Source organism: Leptonychotes weddellii, chromosome 10 (genome assembly GCF_054177405.1).
Source record: "Leptonychotes weddellii isolate Sample4059 chromosome 10, ASM5417740v2, whole genome shotgun sequence".
In the NCBI taxonomy this organism is placed as follows: Eukaryota; Metazoa; Chordata; class Mammalia; order Carnivora; family Phocidae; genus Leptonychotes; species Leptonychotes weddellii.
The window spans coordinates 20,827,757-20,847,407 of record NC_138378.1 but is presented as its reverse complement, the minus strand read 5'-3'; the positions used below and the strand labels follow the sequence as shown (position 1 = coordinate 20,847,407).

General features: G+C 52.8%; 2 protein-coding genes across 2 annotated transcripts in view; one reads left to right on the top strand and one right to left on the bottom strand.

Annotated features, from left to right (window-relative positions):
• Window positions 1–3,943, bottom strand: part of LOC102742165 (fer-1-like protein 4) — a 15,820-nt gene extending 11,877 nt beyond the window's left edge. Inside the window, 6 exon segments of the mRNA XM_081832273.1 lie at window positions 1,718–1,887; window positions 1,992–2,108; window positions 2,554–2,727; window positions 2,853–2,987; window positions 3,413–3,530; window positions 3,671–3,943. Of these exon segments, the coding sequence (XP_081688399.1) occupies window positions 1,718–1,887; window positions 1,992–2,108; window positions 2,554–2,727; window positions 2,853–2,987; window positions 3,413–3,530; window positions 3,671–3,843 (887 nt within the window). The 5' untranslated portion in view covers window positions 3,844–3,943.
• Window positions 1–19,651, top strand: part of ERGIC3 (ERGIC and golgi 3) — a 115,089-nt gene that overhangs the window by 28,208 nt on the left and 67,230 nt on the right. The gene's annotated exons all lie outside the window — the stretch shown is intronic.

Sequence of the window (19,651 nt, the reverse complement as noted above, 5' to 3'; positions counted from 1 at the left end):
GAGTCTGCTTCTCCCTCTGACCCTCCTCCCTCTCCTGCTCTCTGTCTCTTATTCTCTCTCTCTCAAATAAATAAATAAAATCTTTAAGAAAAAAAAAAAAAGATGCAACTACTGGAACACCTGGGTAGCTCAGCCAGTTAAGTGTCTGACTCTTGATTTCATTTCGGCTCAGGTCATGATCTCAGGGTCGTGGGATCAAGCCCAACATCAGACTCCATGCTCAGTGCTGAGTCTGCCTGAGATTCTCTCTCTCCCTCTGCCTGCCACGCTTTCTCTCTCTCAAATAAATAAATCTTTAAAAAAAAGATGCACCTAATGTCTAAGAGACACTCTTTAGAAAGACACATAATATAGGTTGAAAGGAAAAGAATGAGGAAAGATACGTGATGCAAACAGTAACCATAGCGAGCTGGAGTGGCTATACTATCAGGCAAAATAGACTTTTAAGACACAAAATTTACTAGAGGCAAAAAGGGACATTTTATAATGATAAACATCAATTCATAGGAAGTTATAACAATTGTAAGCATATATGCACCTAACAACAGAACCTCAAAATATAAGAAGTAAACTGCAACAAAATTAAAGGGAGGGAAAACAATTTAACAATAATAGTTGGAGATTTCAATAGCATATTCTCAACAATGGACGGAACTAGTCAGAAAATCCCCAGGAAGGCTTTCTTTAAGGCTTACATAATGTTATCAACCCAGCTTGACCTGACATCCGTAGAGCACTCTACCCAACAACGAAGAATGCTCAGGCATTCTTTTCAAGTGCACAAACGGAGAGAGGGATATTCCTCCCTTTGCATGACGAGATGGGAAATGAAACACTCCCTAGAAGTTCAGTGAGCAAACTGCTTTCAGCTTCACCCGCTTACAAGCACAATCAAGTTTTCAAACTGAAAACTCCTGCATGTGAAACAGAGTCAAGAAACTGTTAAGATTTTTGTTGTTTTTGTTCTTTGTTTGTTTGTTCTTGTGGGGTTTTACCCCATTGCAGTCTGGACAACACTTTGTCCCTGTCCCCCAGGCACAGCACTCTTCAGTTTACAAACCCTTTCACCAAGATCCTTTCCCTCACTGGCTCCTCATAGCACTCCTGTAAGAAGGCATTTGGTGTATCACCTTCAATCTTTCTTTCTTTTGTACCTGTTACTCCTTTAAACAAACAAACAAACGAACGAACAACACTAAGACTCAACTAAGACAAGTGATCTGACAAGTCCGATGCGGCATTGTCAGAATTTGAGTCCAAAGTCCACACTACAAGAATTACAAAATACACAAAGCATGAATTTTTCTTCTTAGCCCCTGGTGTCTCAGAGACTAGATAGATTCCTTTTGACTTATACTTCATGACACTTACCTAACCCACTCATTCAACAGAGCCAAGAGAGCACCACCAGTTCATGGATTAATCCAGAGATTAGCAAACTATAGCCTGCAAGCCAAATCTGGCCCACTGCCTGTTTTTGTAAATAAAGTTTTATTGGAACACAGTCATACTTATTCACTTACTTGCTGTCTGTGTCTGTTTTCATGCTACTAAGTCAGAGGTGAGTAATTGCAACAGCGACTGTATGGCCTAAAATATTTACTATCTAGCTTTTTATAGAAAGTTTGTTGATCCCTTGATTAAGATAACTGGCTGGGAATTCACCATCCCACTGCCCTTTCACTTCTTAGTCCAGCATTTCCTGCTCCCAGCCCACGTCCTCACCACGGTCAGATGCCTGACGAGTTCAGTGAAATTGGGGTTCTCATGGTAACTGGCCAGGACCTCTGACTCCACACGTCGCCCAGCCACCTCCAGCACAACCTGGGGCTGCTCCACCTCAAACAGATGCACACGGCCAAGGCCTCTCAGACCCCAGAACAGCACCTGGGGTCAGGAAGTGAGAAATTCAGCAGCCTGCATCTGACAGAGGGCACCCAGATGTGCGTGTGGCGGGGGTGGGGGGGGAATGTGAGTGTGCCCAGCAATACCTCAACACGGAACTCCCTGAGCACTGGACGCACATCAGGTGGCAGGGACAGGTGTCCAGACAGGTCCTCAACCAGTGGTGTCAGGTCCCGGGGCTCTACATCACTTAGCACTGAGGGCTGCAGGGGGCAAGAGATCAGAGATCAAGGAGGAAGCAGGCCAAAGGAGGGAGATCTGGGCTCAGGGAGGGGACATTGAGAGCTGCCAGTGAAATCTCAATCCAGAGGAACTGGGCAAGGCTGGATGGGCAGGAAGGGAGCATCCCAGGAAACAGCCAGGTACAGGAAGGGAGGGTGGGCATCTGAGGCACGAGGATCCACCTACAGTCTCGGGTCTCTAGGGCTGGAAACCTGGCAAGGTGAACCTACAGTGTGTCTGCTTCTAATGTTCCCTGAAGTCAGGAGGTCCAGTGAGGTGACCCCAGGACAGATTTGCAGCCTGCATTCTCTAGGGGCAAAGTACTTGGAGGGGTAACCCCAGGATATGTTCCATAATCTCTGGAGCTGGACCAGAATAACAAGAGGAGTTCCCCAGCCTGTGCCGGCTAAGCCAGGGTACTTTGACCTCGAGCCGGCCGCTGTAGTCCAGTTCAATGAGTTCAAAGGTGGTGATGAGCTCTCCGGCTGCCATGGGCCCCTTCCTTAGGGGGAAGAACTGCAGCTCAGGGCGTTGGTAAGGGTCCTCCATCAGCTTTACCCTTGGGGCAGCCAGTGACCTGCCCAGGAACACAGGGGGGCCCTGTGGAGAGCAGGGCAGTGAAGACAAAAGTAGAAGACACTCAGGAGCCAGGGGAGGGGGGCATCAAGATGAGGAGTGGGGGCGCTCAGGGGTGGAAACGCAGGTGGGGCCCAGGCCACACTCACAAACTTATTGTGGTCAAAGACATTGACGAGCACTAATGGAGGCTCCTCCTGCAGATGCTCCCTCCTCCCGTCTATGATCAACTGATCAAATACCAAGAGCTCATCCCACAGGGGGCTCAGCGTCTGCTCCAGGACCTTGGGGGCCATGCAGAGAGGGAGTCAAAGGCAGGCATCCAAAGAATCTCCCAACATACATCCCAGGTGAGCATTCTTGCCCTGAAGTAATACTTTAAGCAGCTGTTTATCACAAAAGGAGGGAGAGTGTGATAAAGATGAGAGTGCCCTTCAGACTGGGGTTAGAGCCTGCCCTCCCAGCCTGGTCCCCCTAACTGTAATCTGCCGCCCTCGGGGCTAGTCCTACAGTCAACCCCAGAAAACAATTCCTCACCCTGAAGGCCCTCCAGTTTTATACGACCCCCTAAATCAGGGCAGTCCAAACCAGTATCCTGTCCTGAAAATCCAGGGCAGGAAGAGAGACTTAGGGCCTGAGGAAATGCTCAGCCTGTACCCCACATTGTCTCCCGGAGCCCCCCCAACCCACATCCCAGTTCAGCCCTCACCCGTGTGGTCTGGCACTGGGTAGAGATGAGGACTCGAGCAAAGGGGTCTGAAAGCCGACTGTCATCTGCTGCCAACACCCCTCGGGCCTGGTACAAGTGAGCTCGGAGCTGGAAGTAGCTGAAGTAGGGTGGGGAAAAGACAAAGATGTTTGCTCAGGGGACCACTGGAGTCCCTGACCCCAGACCCCTCCCCCCTGCCCCCAGCTGGGCATCTAGCCTCGCACCTCGGGCAAATATCGAGCTGGGCCCTATACTCACCATCCTGGTACAGGTGCTGTGGCAGCCCCTCGGGGGGCTCGGGCAGCAGGTCCCGGGGGAGCTCTGAGGTGCAGCCTTGGCTTGCTTACCCAGCCCCAGCCACAGAAAGAGCTCCAGCTTGGCACAGACCTCACCAGGAGCTGCCCCGGGTGCCTATTGCAGGGAGGTGGCATGTTAGCATCTGCCTCTTATTACCCCAGCTAGACCAGCCCCTGCTCCCCCAGGCCATGCCCATACTCTCTGTACCGATAGATCATTCCCCGATGCCAAATCCAACGAGTACTCCCTGTACCCTACCCTTTCATCCCACTTCCTGCCCTCCATCCAGTACCCCATTACCCTGAACACTCCCATTCCCTAGTCTTCCTGCCCCAACACCGTCACTTCCTATACCAAACCCCACACCCCCAAACTGTGCACTCCCACACCCCACACTTACCTCCTTGGTCCCCTCCGTCCCAACACATTTAGATTCCTGTCCCCTACCCCAACAGTCGTCACAGCTCCTCAGCACTAGGGACCCCTGTTGGCATCTATTCCAGGGACACCTCAATTAGAAACATTTTGCCCCAAACCAGCTGTACTTATAAGGAACTGACTAGTCACTCTCCCATCTTCACTACCTGCCCGTCTGTCGGAGCCCAGGCAGCCAAACGGCCAGTGTAGGCCCAGAGCTCTCAAAACTTGGTGTTTGTTGGGCGCCTGGGTGGCTCAGTTGGTTAAGCGACTGCCTTCGGCTCAGGTCATGATCCTGGAGTCCCGGGATCGAGCCCCGCATCGGGCTCCCTGCTCGGCAGGGAGTCTGCTTCTCCCTCTGACCCTAACCCCTCTTATGTACTCTCTCTCATTCTCTCTCTCTCAAATAAATAAATAAAATCTTTAAAAAAGAAAAAAAAAACTTGGTGTTTGTCTCACATCAAAGTGGACCTAGGTAAAGGTACAACCTCTTTTGGCTTTTGGGATAACTGAAAAGGTATACTTTTAAAAATTAAAATAAAACATTTTTTAACTTTAAAAAAAGTTCTTTTAATTGAAAAAAATTTTAAATAAAGTTTTTTCACTAAAAAAAGACTTTGGGGACCCCTTGTTGGGAACCACAGGCCTCTACCCTGTGCCCCTCACTTCTACCCTCAGAGCCTCACCCCACTCCAGTCTCCAGCAACCCACACCCCCTCACTGTGAGCAGTAGACTCTGGATCTTCCCACAGTCCCGGCCCCGTTCCTCCTCAACCACAGAGAACAGCACATCCTGGGCAGGGATCTGGGCCCAGGCCACGAGGCGCCGCCCACTGAGCATCCAGACCAGCACATCTGGGAGGGGTGGCTGGGGCTGCGGGCAGAGAACGGGGTCATGGAGAGAGCTGAGACCACCTGCTCCCACAGCTTCCACTGGACAGATGGACAAAATACCCAACATAGCCCTGACACAGACCCTTAAACCCCAGATCCATGTGGCCATCTGCCTCCTAGACATCTCTCCCCTGGATGCCCCACAGGCAACCTCAAAGTCCAACCTGACTTCTTTGTGTGTGTGTGTGTGATAAAATATGGGTAGCATAAAATTTACCACTGCAACCATTTTTAAGTGTACAGTTCAGTAGTAATTGTTGTGCATCAATCACTGTTGGGCAACCATCACCACCAGGGTATTCAGGGTAGGGAAATGGTGGCCCGGTGTTACCTCCTGGGCCAGGAAGCACAGTTTTGCCAAGAGCTTCTTGGCCAGTGCCACCTTCTCTTGCACATTGCCCTGTCTCAGACCCCGTAGAAGCCTCAGTCCTTGCTTTGCCAACAGGTTCTGGAAGGGCATGAAGAAAACATGAGTGGAGGGCCCCAGCTAGGTGCCCCAGGTCCCCCTTCCCCAGACCATACCAGGCTATGCACCAGCAGTTTCCCTCGGCAGCGATCCAGGGCGTTGGGCCAGGTCATTGTCCTGCGCTCAGCACCGTGGCAGAACTGTTTGCAGTGAGCAGGGGCAGGCATGGCAGGTGGGAGTCAAAGGAGGGAACGTGGACCCTTGGGGGCCACCTCCCTCAGAGCAGGCCTCCCACCCGCAGACTTCCTCACAGCCCCTCTCTCTCACGTTCCTAAGCCAACCATGGCTTCTGTATGTGGACCACTCCCCAATTCAGAGGCCAGCCTCCCCTTGGAGCCCCAGAATGCACTAGTATGTAACTATCTACTGCCTGGCTACTCAAGGCTGGCCCAGGACCAACAGCATTACAACCACCTAGTTAGAAACACAGCACCAGCCCCACCCCAGACCTGCTGCTAGAACCTGCATGCTTATTCCCTGGCGGATTCCAACGCACACTAAAGGCTCAGATGGGCTGTGCCTGACAGTCCCCAAATTGACCAGTGGTAGCTCAAACCAAGTGCACGATTTCCAATTACCCCCCACCCCCCAAAAACCCTGTTTTACTTCAAAACTTCAGAGAAACCCTTCACTGCTTTCTTTCACTCACATTCCACATCAATCCACTGGCATATTATTTAGGCTCTACCTTCAAAATATGTTCAGCATCTGACCACTTTTCTCCTTTCCTAGCACTGCCTGAGTCCAAGCCACCATCATTTCCCACCTAGGACTACTGCAACAGCCTCCTAGCTGTTCTTCCCATGTCTGCTGTCCACTCTTCCCCCCCGCCCGCCACACCCGAATAGTCTCAATACAGCATCCAGATGTGATCATGTCAACACTTTTCCAGACTATTTCACTCCTCTCCAGAGGTTTCTCATCTCAGAGTAAACAACGGAATTCTTCAAAAGGCCCTACATAATCAGGCTCCCTTGACCTCCCTGTCCTCATCAAATACTACTCTCCCCTCATGCACAACCCAACGGTCACACAGGCTGTTCTGCTCCTCCAGGAATACACCAGCCCATCACCACCTCCAGGCCTTTGTATTAGCTGCTCCCTCTGCTAGAATGTTTAGCCCCTGGATCTTTGCATGGCTCACTTCCTGTCTCCATTCAGGCCTCTCCTCAAATGTTACCTCCTCTCAGACCATTCCTGATCATCCCATCTAAACAGCCCCGGCCACTTTCTCTATCCTCATAGTCTGCTTTATTTGTCTCTCCAAATAAAAGGTAATAGAAAGTCCCTAGGGCAGGGACTTCATTCTGATTACCACTGTACCCTCAGGCCCTGGCACCTAATCGATACTGAAAAAATATTTCCTGGGTAAAGTAAAATGATTTTTTTAAAGATTTTATTTATTTATTTGAGAGGGAGAGAGCACAAGTAGAGGGGAGGGGCAGAGGGAAAGGGAGAAACTGACTCCCTGTGGAGCAGGGAACCCAATATGGGGCTCGATCCCAGGACCCCGGGATCATGACCTGAGCCAAAGGCAGACACTTAATGGACTGAGCCACCCAGGCACCCCAAATGATTTTTGAGACATAATATTTTGGGCCCTTTATGACCCATGATGATTTCTTTTTTTTTTTTTTAATGAAGATTTTTATTTATTTATTTAACAGAGATAGAGAGAGCACAAGTAGGCAGAGTGGCAAACAGAGGGAGAGGGAGAAGCAGGCTCTCCGCCGAGCAGGGAGCCCGATGCGGGGCTCGATCCCAGGACCCTGGGATCATGACCTGAGCTGAAGGCAGCCGCTTAACCAACTGAGCCACTCAGGTGCCCCCCATGATGATTTCTTAAGTTTTTATTATGGAAATTTTCAAAAATATATAAAATAAATAACTCCAAGGATTTTTCACCTAATACTGCTCCCAGAGCTTACACTTTTAGCTTACTAATGCTCTTTGCTCCCAAGACTTCCATTGGTAGAAATAATGAACAAAATAAATCTTGAGTCAAATCTTACCTTTTTTTTTTTAAAGATTTTATTTATTTATTTGAGAGAGAGAGAATGAGAGACAGAGAGCACGAGAGGGAAGAGGGTCAGAGGGAGAAGCCGACCCCCCGCTGAGCAGGGAGCCCAATGTGGGACTTGATCCTGGGACTCCAGGATCATGACCTGAGCCGAAGGCAGTAGCTTAACCAACTGAGCCACCCAGACGCCCTCAGTCAAATCTTCTTGGTAAGATTTAGAACCGTAAGACTGGATTCACAGAAATTGGATCTGATAGAAATAATAGCCACAAAAGAAAACCACACTGGCCAAAGCTATAAATAGTGAAATATGATATAGACAAATCTTTCATTGAAATTTCCTTGCCGAAGAATAATTTCAATAATAAAATAATTTTAGTATAGTGAAAATAGAAACAGTGTAATCGCACTGTATAGAAAATCAAGCAAGGAATTAAATTGGATTAAGGGTGGTTACTCTTTGGGAGATGTAGAGAATGTAGACAGAGAAAAGATACAGTGAAGCCCTGGGACATAATCACACAAACATTTGCAATATGTACAGTACAAGAAGAGAGAGGGAGCCAGCAAAAGAGAAGGAATGGCAAGGGAAGCAGAAGGAAAACCAGGGGCATGGAAGCCAACAGCAGAGTCTTTCAAGAGGAGGGTGGGGTCAACTGCGTCCACTGACACTGAGAGCAGAAAAGTGTCCACCTACAACCCACCTACAACCAGGCCCTTGACTGAGTCCTCCTTTCACCCTACCTCTGCATGCTGGAGCTCTCCAGGTCCTCAGATTTCTTTTTTCTCTGCTCCCTAGGTAATCTTATCCAGTTCCATCTATGTGTTGAAAAGTCTCCCCAGAACTCAACTCATACAGCTAGCTGCCTAGCAGACATGTCTGCTTCTAAGTCTAATAGACATCTCAAAGTTAACATACCCCAAAATGAGCTTCTGATATTCCCTTTGTTCCCATCAGACTTTCTCCCTCTTGTTTTCCATCACTCAGTAAATAGCACCATCTATATAGTTGTGCAAGCCAAGATCTTGAGAGTCATTCATGACTCTGCACATTTTCCTCATCCCCTATACTTTCCATTCACAAGTCCTGAGGTGTCCCCTCCAAAGTTCAAATTACTCTTGAATCCATTCATGTCACTTTATGTCCACTGCAACCACCCTAGATTCATCATTATTGGTCACCTGGATTATCACAATGCCCTCTTTAGTAATCTCTTTGCTTCCTCTCTTATATCATCCCTCTGCCACCGACCCTTTTTAAGGATAAGTTAGAGCATATCCCTTCTCTTTTCAAAACCGTCAGTGGCTCCTGATCTAACTCAGAGAAGCCAAGGTCATTATAATGGCCAATGAGGCTTCCACATGCCTCTCCCCACCATCATCTTCCTTCCCCCCGCCCCCCACACCCTGCAGCCTCATCTACTCTGCTCACTCTGCTGCAGTCACATTGTTCCCTTCCTTCTCCTCAAACACACCCGGCATGTTTCACCACAGTGCCTTTGCTCATGCTATCCCTTCTGCCTGGAACACCCTTACAGATACAGCTTGCGCCTTCAGTTTCTTCATGTCAACTTCACAATGGCCTCTCCTCGCCACCCTTTCTAAAATTGCAACACTTCTAATATTTCCTAGCTTTGTTTTCTCCCTAACACTATCCTTATCATAATTCTTATATGTCTTCCTTGCTGTTTACATGTTTCTTATCTGTTTGCATCCAACTCCCACCCTATCCCCCACCAGAATATAAATTTCAGGATTTTTTGTCGGCAAGAATGCTTTTTCACTGTTATTCCTGTACCTAAAACAGTGTCTGGCATGGTAAGTGCCATAAATATTTATTGAATAAATGGATTAATAAACCTTTTGAGAAGAGGATCAGAAAAACACTCAAGTACCTGGAGCAGGTTATAGAATTCAGGGCAGTGAAGGTCAAAGATGGAAGTCACTAGAACAAGTACATGTGGTTACAGTAATGACCTGGTAACTAGGGACCAGTTGATGCTGCAGGAGAGAAAGTGGACAACTGCAGAGCTAATTCCTCCAGTAGGTGAGAGATGAAATCAAGATCACAGCCATGGCTATGGGAGCAGGGACCCTTCCTCTGCTGTAGCAGGAGGGAGAGTGAGCAGATGGATGCAGAGCTGGCAAGGCGGTAGACTGCATGGAGGAAGACGAGGCTCCTATTTTCTCCATGAAGAAGGAGGGGAAGTCAGTAGCTGGAACAAGTGTGGAGAAAAGAAGCAAGGGAGATTCTGAGGGGAGGGCAGGTAAGGGAGCTTAGGTCTCTAGGAGAGGGAGAAAGGGAGCCTACTGGAGGGCAGTGGCCTAACCCCCAATAATTTCCATCAAGTTCCCTTGATATAGATAATCATCTCCTTCTCATTCTTCTGTAAAAGTGCTGAGCAAACGCAGCTTCCAGCCGCCCTTGGCTCCAAACAGCCACCGCGAGCCTCCCTGACCCTGGTATTTGGCGCGGTGACCCGCCGCACTGAGGCGGAGGCCCCCAGCTCACCTGCTCCCCGCTACCAGCTCTTCCAGCGCCTGTTTCAGCCGTGCGTAGGCGCCAGGCCCCGGCCTGCGCTGCAGAATCTCAACCTCCTGCAGTCCCTGGTCCTGCGTGCAACAGGGCCGAGGGTCAGAGTCACGAGTCCCACCTCTTTTAGAACACCACCCCACCCCACCCCCGCAAGCCCGGCCCACTCACGGCCGCACCTCTGGGCCCTTTGCTTCTTTAGCCTCACCCTGTTCGTGGTTCCTTTTTTCTAGCTCTCTGCTGGCTCCACGTCTGGGGGGCTGGACCCCCAGTAGCTTTACCCACGTCCTTCGCCCGGCCCCTTCCTGGGTGTAGCAGCCCTGAAGCCCTGTCTTCCCACAATTTCTGGCCTCAGTTCGCCCAGAGCTGTCCTCTTTGGCTCTCCAGCCTTGCACCTGCGAGGTGCTGGCTCCCCCGTGCTCTACCTATTAGCCTCGCCCCAGAGCTCCCTTCAAAGGCCGCCGTCTTCCCGACACCCCTACGTGCCGGCCTCTCCCTGTGGGCGCCCGCCTCGCCCTCACCAGCCTCTCGGCCACTTTCCGCACGCAGTTAGTGCTCTGCGGGCGCCCCGTGTGATCCTCCCGGCGGCTCCACACGCACACGCACACGCACGGCTTGCGGTGACGCAGGGGCACGCACAAGTAGGGCCTGCGCGGGGCAGAGGAGAGCAGAGGGGGCGAGGGGCAGTCGTGGGCCGCTAGGGACCTCCCAACGCCCTCCTTCCAGCCACCAGGAACACTCACCCGTTGCCGTCCATGGGCTCAGGCCGGTGGGCAGAGGTCCCTAGCTCCTCCTCCTCCACTGGCCTGACTCCCACGTCCGGCTCCAGCAGAGGCTGTGCTTCCACGCCCTCCGCTCCCTCCCCGGCCCTGGACCCTCGGCCCAGTTGCTCCTCCCTGCGGCCTGCGCGGCCTGCCAGAGCAGCAAGGGTCAGAGGGCACCAGGCTGAGGGGCTGACCCCTCCTTCACACCTCCTCTGCCTCAAAAAAATTCAGAACCCACCCCTTACTGAGGGCCAACTGTCCCTTCCAGGGGCCTAAGTCCGGAACAAGAGTCACCATCCTCAAACCCGTGACCCTCAGGGGTCCAGCTAGGCCACACGCCAATGGAGATCTCGAAGCTGATGGGCTGGGAGGCCAAGGCAGGGTCAATCATGGTGGCCTCGAAAAGCACACCAAAGAGCAGGAAATCTTGCAAGGGCGCCAGGGCATTCTGAGGAAGGAGGGTCAGTCTGCAATCAGCCCCCACCTACCCACGTTGCGCCCTGGACTTTGCTTGGCCACAATGCCCACCGAAAGATATGGCAACCAAGGCCTAGATAGGTCACTACAAGTATCCGCTGACTGGTCAGCCCCCTCCCCACATATGTATATTCACAAGAGCACATGTATACACACACTTTATCCAGACCCCCAAATTCAGACTCCACTTCCTGCGTTAAATGCCTGGGGGCCAGTTACACACCCCAGAGCTGAGAGTGACCCTCTGGCTTTGCTAAACCCCAGCCCAGACCTCTGGCAGAGGCAGCAACTCCTCCACCTCCACCTCCATGGCACTAGGAATCTCAGGACCATCTCCACTGGAGCTGGCATCCAGGTGCTGTGGGATCCCCGCTGGGGTCTGGCCCCCAGATGGCTTTCTTCTTTTTCATGAGCCGGGACAATCTGGGTCCCTGTGGGGCCTGGGGAGGCTCAGGTTCAGCTCTCCCTTCGGACACTTCCACGGACACGGCCACCAGCAGGAGGCCACGGAACCAAATGCCTTGGCCAAGGCCTTCATTGAGACTTTGAAGACCACCCCGGAGCCCCCCGCTGGGGGGAGATCCACAGAGAGGCACCCATGCCGGGCGAAGGTGGGGTTAAACCCCGCTGTGGGGGACAAGAACAGCGTTTTGGAGGGGAGCATGGGGCAGATGGGTACCAGGTCAGTCTATGCAGCACACCCTTATCTCCTGCAAATCCAAGGGGGCGGGGAGTCGGATTGGGCCTTGGCGGCTCCGAGAGGGAAGTCTGCGAACAGCTGCGGACCGACAGCTACGGACCAAGACCCGAGAGCCACTTCTAAACCAGTCCAGCTCCCAAAGACGCTAGGGACAAAGGAGCTGTGGCTCTGGGGCCGGAGCCAGCGCCAGCGCCGTGGGGGTGGAGTCACGATTGGGCCGGAGCCGCGGGTGATCCCTTGAGGGTCTGGGTAAACCGATGATGTATGTGACTGGGATTGCTCCTGTACGTGTACTTCTGTAGGGAGAGCACAGCTGGCGTGGTGACTGGTGAGGCAGCTGTACTAAGGCTTTTGTCACCAGCGGCAACCCGAGAGCGGGGTTTGTAGTCTGGGGGCAACAGGTGAGGCTCCGAAGGGAGGGGCCGGCTTGCAGCACAGGTTACCGGGGGTGGCGCGAACTCTAAGCGGAGCGGGGTCTCCGGGGTGGCGTTTGCCGTCGGGCGCGGGACCCAGGGCAGGCCGGGCCAGGCGGAGGCAGTAGGCGCTGGCTAAATGCGCTCACCCGCGCGGCCCGGGTGTGAGATCTGCCTCAGGTCCAGCACGCGCGTGGCGACGGCCGCATCGACCAGGGGCGCGTCGTCCCTCAGCTGCAGACCGAGTCCGCGCGTCGGCGGCGGGAAGAGCTCCACGAAACTCAGGGGCTCGTTCCACTGGGGCGCCGCCGCCTCGCCGCGCACGGACGTCTCGCCCTGAGGGCCGCGGCGAAGGCCGGCGGAGAGGGGTCAGCGCGGGACCAGCGCCCGACGGGAGGGACTTACCTGCTGCCCCAGGAAAGACACGCGCTCGTAGGGGTCCATGAGGACGCGCTGGTCCTGCAGGGCGCGGGCCGGACTCCGCAGCAGCCCCGGGCGCAGCGCCCGCAGCCCCTCTGCGCGGTCCACGCGCACGCGCAGCCGCGCCCACGGCCTCTGGGCCGGCACCCGGCGCGGCAGGAGCAGGTTCTACGGAGGCAGGACGCTGAGGCCGGGGGGTGCCGCCGTCTCGGCCCCTCCCCCTCTCTGCCTCCCGGAGGCCACGCCCGGTCCTCCTTTCCCCCCTCCCCCTCCCCACCCGCCCTCACCCCAGCTCACTTCTCGATGTCCGAACTGTGCCCGGGGCCCGGGGCTGACAGCGGAGGGGGCAGGTCCCCGCGCGCCCGCACGGACAAAGTGACCTTGACGAAGCCTTTGGTCCCGGCACGGGTGTCCCGGGGATCGTGCCGCGGAGCCCATTTCTGGTAGAAGTGGTCATCTGGGGGCGGAGGGGCGAGCCACGGGTCAGGGGAGACCCGCGGGCTGCACGGGGCAGTCGTGGGGCTGCGCTGACCCGGGTTCATGTCCGACTCGGTAAGGAGGAGCGGGAGTGCCTGGAGGTCAGCCTGAGGAAGAGGCTTCTGTCTCCGAAGTTAGTATCTAGGGATCAGGGCCCAGAGGGTCAATTTCCCCTGTCGGTGCAGATGAGTCTAAAGGAGGGGAGGGTTCGGTACCTGGCTGGTCGAAGATAATGCCCAAGAACATCCTGAAGGTGCCTATCTGGGAGGCCATGAAGGGGAGGGTCTGCGAATGGAAAGCCTGGGGGAAGGTGGGGTTAGTTCTGGAACTTCGGCATCCCCCTTTCTCTGGCGGATACCTCTTATTCCTACCCGCTTCACCGTGATCTCCAGCAGCAAGTCTTGGAGGTGAAGCCGGGTCTCATGAAATTCGAACAAGAAGTACTAGGTTGAAGTGGGGTAACAAGAGAGGTGAGAGAAAGTATATGTGAAGGGTTTACGCCAGCTGGCCGCTGCCTCTTGCAAAGAGAACGCCCCCCTCCCCGTCCTGGCGCCCCTTGGCACCCTTTCCCTCACGGAGCCCCTCTTAACCTCAGGCACTTGCTCAGTTCCACCTAGGCCACAACCCCCTCCGCAGACAGGGTAAATCCTGGGTCGCACCGGTTCTCTCAGGCCCCACTCTTCCTTAGTCGCACGCACCTCGTTGTAGAAGGGGCAGTTAGTCCCGCGCTGCGTGGCGGTCCCCAACACGCACTGCCACATAGGGGTTAATGTTGACTCCTACCAGCTTCTGGGCCTCGAGCACTGTGACCCCCACCTGATGGGGGCAGGAGCAAGAGAAAAGGAAGCCATCCCTGCCAAAGTAGGGGGGAAACCCAAGTGTGTGGAGAGTGGGTGGTATTCCCCAAGGGTTCAGGCCCAGAGGGACAACGGTACCTGGAAGTCCCGAGCTCTGGACACCTGGAAAGGATCCCCTCTGGCCAGGGCCCGAGCTCGGCTGCCTGTGGGAAGGACAAGGTCAGCTCTCACTTCACTTCCTCTCCCGGACCTCCTACACACTCTTGCTCAGCACTACAGATAAGACCTCCTCTCCCTCTGAACTGCTGGATTCTGAGTCCTTTCAGTCTGTCTGGCATCCATCTCAACCATATACCCAGAATTTGACTCATTCCTGGAGCCCTGAGACCATTCATTCATTCAACAGAGATTTGTTGAACACCTACTATGTGCCAACCCTATTCTAGGCCCTGGGACACTGCAGTGAACAAAAGAGACAAAATTCCTTACCCTCATCAAGCTTTCATCCCCTAAGTGGGCTCCAGAAGCCCCAGGTGTGCCAGTGTAACTGTGTGCGTGAATGGGGCAGGGGGTATGTCTAGGATAAGTGACCCTTGGCCCCAGGATATCCACTCCTCACCCACACCTTGGGATCATGTGATTCTGAGTGTGGATGAGCACGGGCCTACATGTATAATAAGCGTGTGAGGTTGACACACTGGTGGGTGTGGGAGCAGGTGTGCAGTGGGTACAAGTTACCTCTTGAGGTGGCTGAACACAACACCAGAAAGCTCCACATTAGGCTCGTCCTCCAGCTCCAGCTCCAGCTCATTGTCTTCATCATCCTGCTGAGCTAGGCCTCGAGCTAGCCTGTGGCCCAATGCCACTGCCCGCCTCTCCAGCCAGGCCTCCCCGGGCCTGATAGGAAAGGCCTTCAAGGGACATGTCTGGAACCTGTCACACATCTCTGGGCACCCCTTGACTTCCCTGACCCTAGGACTGATTTCTGACCATTAGACTGACCCCTAACCTGGGACCCCTAATTCCAGAATTGACTCCTGATTCTAGGACTGACTTCTCACCCTAGAATTGATTAAATACTGATCACAGACCCTGGGACTGACCCTGTGCCACTGACTCCTAATCCCAAGACTGACTTGGTGATCCGAGATCATCCCCACATACTTATTCCAGCTCCTAGAAGCCCACATTGGGGATGATCAGTTCTGAGCTGGAAGGAGGATAAATGAAAGGAGTGAGGGGCTGTGTGTGACCACAGAGCTGCAGCCTGGGCAGCACAGGTCCAACGGTCACCACATCCAGCAGATTCAGAGAGGAATTAGGTCCCACTTCTCCCTTCCACGACCTGCCTGGGCTGGGACAATCTGGTCTTGCTTAGATGGCAGGAGGTTGGGGAGGGTACCTGTCCCGGATGGATGCTCCAAAATCTTCCTCTGCCCAGGCTCCAGTTGCACCCTCTGGGGGCTGATACTTCAGGTCAAGCTCCACCTGTATCTGAAACCACACACACAGTGTGCCCCAGCGCCCCTCAAACTGCCTGGGGCTAAAAGAAGTCCAAAGACAATGCCTTTTCCTGGCCTGCATCTGTGATTAGTTTGTGGTTCCTCTCTGGTCATTAATAATATTGACAACTTATTAAGAACTTAGCATGTGCTAGTTACCTCTTGAAGGGGCCAAACACGACTACAGAATTCTCTTGTTGCTCTTGGAAATTCATGACTGTGGGCTTCAGTGTTCTGCATGGTCTGGCCCCTGCCAACCTTTCCAGTACTGTCTCATATGAGGTCTGCTCCTGCCCTGCACCCCAGTTATGCTCTCTCAGAGCACTGGGAGTTAGTTAACTCTTATCATCCTTCCATTCAAAGTTCAACCACTACTTCCTCAGGGAACCCTAGCTGACCGCCAAATAGGTTACATCCCTCTGTTATACACTTTCCCAACCCCCTACCAGCTCTTTTGTAACACCCATCAGTGACAATTTTGCATTTATTCGTGTGAATATTTGTTTAATGTTTGCCTCTCTCTTTAGATATAGAATTCTAAGAGGGCAAATCCTTATCTGGCTGTGCTCACCACTCAATCCTCGTTGCCTGGCACAGCTTACAATCAGAGCTCAACAAACAACAGACTGAAAAGTTCAACATTTCCTATGACTCTACATAATGTAAATGAGGAAACAGCTTAGTGAAGCTAAATAACTTGTCCAAGTTCTCAGCTGGGAAATGGTGTATCTGAGATTGGAACCCAGTTCCATTCCTACCAGGTTATATGACCCTCCATGAAACACCAGGAAAATCCAGCCAGGTTCATCTTTCCCTCCCAAAAGAACTTAGTCTGGTCCCAGGCCAGGGAGCAGAACAGAACTTCTCTTCCGCCATTGCCACACCCCTGGTCCTCAGAGCTGAGCCTGGCCCTTAGCCCATGTAGGGGCTAGCCCGTGTAGGGGCCACAGTGAAAGGAGTCCTGGCTGGGTGGCCTTGTTACCACTCCTGTCTGGATCTCTGTTTTCCCCTCTGAAAAAAAGAACTCTCTGTCTAGAGGGACTCTCAGGCTTGGGGATGGCAGGCTGAGGACTGGTGGGACTCACCGGGGTCACTCACAGATTCTCATCCACTAGGGCCTCCTGTAGCACCAAATGCCCAGTACTCTGTAGCTGCTGCAGGGAGATCACCAGTGTTCCGAGAACCTGCAGGTGTGGCAGGGAGCAGAAGAATGACCCAGGGGGATGGCCCCACGCCACATCCAGCCCTACCTGCATCCTTGGCTCCCCCAGGCCTACTCACCTGGGGCTGAACACATGGCTGCAGTTAACCACCTGCACAGACAGGCACTCCCCAACCAGCGGAGCCCCATAGTGTGGCCAATGGAACAGCTGGGGATAGGAGGAATCTTGTGATACACAACACTGGGCTGACCCTGAACGCCAGTCCAGAGCCTATCCTAACCCTGAAACAGGATCCAACCCTCCAAACTTGGAGCTAATTCTATGACTAATGTCCCAAACCTGGAACCAACTCCCCCTTCCCCAACACAGGGTTGACTCCAAACTAGGGCTGATCTGAGGGTAACTACCAGTCAAGAACTAATCCCCCCCAGTCTTGATTCTGACTGGGTCTGGCTTCTCAAGCCTGAGACTGACCCCACTTCCTGAGAGTACAGCTCCCAAAACCCAGGAACATGCCCCCCAACTCATAAAGAGGGACTTGGATGGGGCACAGATCAGCTTCTCCACATCCAGGACCCAACCCCACTCACCTCACCAATATCTGCTTCTTGACCACAGTGAATTCTCCTTGTTTTTTGGGTGAAGCCTGCTCAGAATTGAAATAGTCATTTATCAGTCCCTCCCCACAAAAAAATCACACACACACACACACACACGCACACACACACACACCACAGACGCCCAGCCCAGGGTCCAGTCCCCCAGGGTTCACCCTTAAAGAAAGGTAGAAGATGGACAGGGAAAGAGGCAGAGAACTGGGCGGGGGGAGGAAGGAGACAGGCTAGAGAGATGCCTAGGCACTGGACTGAGGGCCTAGGGAATGGAGAAATGGGAGCCCCCCCAGTTCCAAAATCCTTAGAGCACCCCTACAAAGCTGAGCCTCACTTGTCGGTCATGGGTGCCTGGCAGCCCTGTCAGTCGCCACACACATGCAGTCAGAGCCATTGCCCCAGGGCCGCTGGCTCTCCCTCTGCCCGTCTGCCCTCCTGCCCACCTGCCCACTCACCCCATTCACCTCTGATTCAACTGGACTCACCCAGCAGGTTCAGCAATCCCTGCCCTTTAGTCAAACACACAGGCAGGCCTGGAGGTCATGGGTGGAGAGGGAGCCGAAGGACTGAGAGAAGAGGGTAAGGCCCCTGTGGTTAGCTCAGTCCTCCCTGCCTGCACCAGCTTTAGCCTCCATCCTTCATGCATCCTGATGAAGTGGGAGCTGGGATAAGGTGGAGATGGAGTTAAGGAGAGAAACAGAACCCTAGTCTGTCCCCACTAGCCAATGAGGCCTCAAGGGCACTGGTCTCATGATGCTCCTTAATCATCTCTCTGTCCTCAATGCCCCGCTGAGGGTCTGGTATGTGGTAGACCCTCAAAAAACTGACTAAATAAATGGATGGATTAATAAATGAATCCCCTAGCCCCCAGCATTAGTTCGGTAGGCACTCAACACATTTGAATTAATGAGTGGTTGAATGTATGTCCCTAGCTTGCACACAGCAGGTGTTCAGAACACTTCTTAATCAGGAGCCAGAGGCCCTTAACTTGCGGACTTGGGGTCTTACTAGTGGGACCATAGATAAGCTTCAGGGGGTCTGAAAATTCTTGAAATTGTCTATTAAATATTGAACAATTGTGCATTTTTCTGGACATAGAGCTCCTTGCTTAGGTTAGTAACCCTTAAACAGATGTGCAGTACATTTACCGAATGAAGGAATGAATGTATATGGGAGTCTCTACCCATGTGTGATTGTAACTGTGTGTTGAGTGCATATCCTGGCCATCCATTTAATCACTGTTTAACGACACCTGCTATATGCAAGACTTGTGCTATGCCACCATGTAGGGGAAGGGTGCAGCCACAGAGGTGAATCAGACATGTTCTCTGTCTTCCAGTAGCTTCACAGATTCCAACACCAAACAAAGTGTAGGAAGACTGCAATTCCCATCAGACTACGATAGGGTCAGGACTCAGGAACTCAAGAGGAGGGAGGCCAGAGGCGCTTTCCCTGAAGAGACAGTGTTTAAGATGGGCTTTTGAGGGGAAACCTGCCTGGCTCAGTCGTAGAGCATGTGACTCTTGATCTCAAGGTCATGAGTTCAAGGCCCCCACTGGTCATGGAGCCTAGTTAAAAAAATAAATAGGTAAAATAACATGGGCTTCGAGGACAGGAGTTGAGCAGAGAAGGATATCCAGGGGAAGGAATGCAGGGTGGGTTCCAGAACCTGAAATTTGTCATTTTGGCCTGTGTACAAGGAATGTATCAGGCAGCAGCAGAGATAAGATTAGACCTTCAGAGGAGCTGGGTCTTGCTGTGTGGCCTTGAGCCAAACATAGTCCCTCCTTGTGCTTCAGCTTCTCCAACTCAACAGAGGGGTTGGAAAGCCCTGTTCTACCTTGTTTCCCAGGTGTTAGCTGCTCAAATGAGCTTTGAGGTCTACAGAACACCAGACAATCAGGCATGGGTTGTTCTGTTTTTAAGTAAGGTCCAGGTTAGACCTTAAGGCCCCAGATGTTGGGGGAAGGCTTCACCTCCCCAGTTGACAGATAGGGGCAATGGGATCCAAAGGAAGGCAGAGAGGGGACCAGAATTCTTAGCTTGCAGTGCCTTGGCCTTTCCCTCCCTTCACCCCTGAACTCTGTGTCATCTAATCAAGCAGGGTATTGATGCCACCCCTCTAGAAACTAATGTGGGCATTTCCCCTTCTTTTCTTTTTTAAGATTTTATTTATTTGAGAGGGAGAGAGAGAGAAAGCAAGAGCACAAGAGCAGGGGGAGGGAGAAGGAGACTCCCCGCTGAGCAGGGAGCCCCATGCTGGGCTTGATCCCAGGATGCTGGGATCA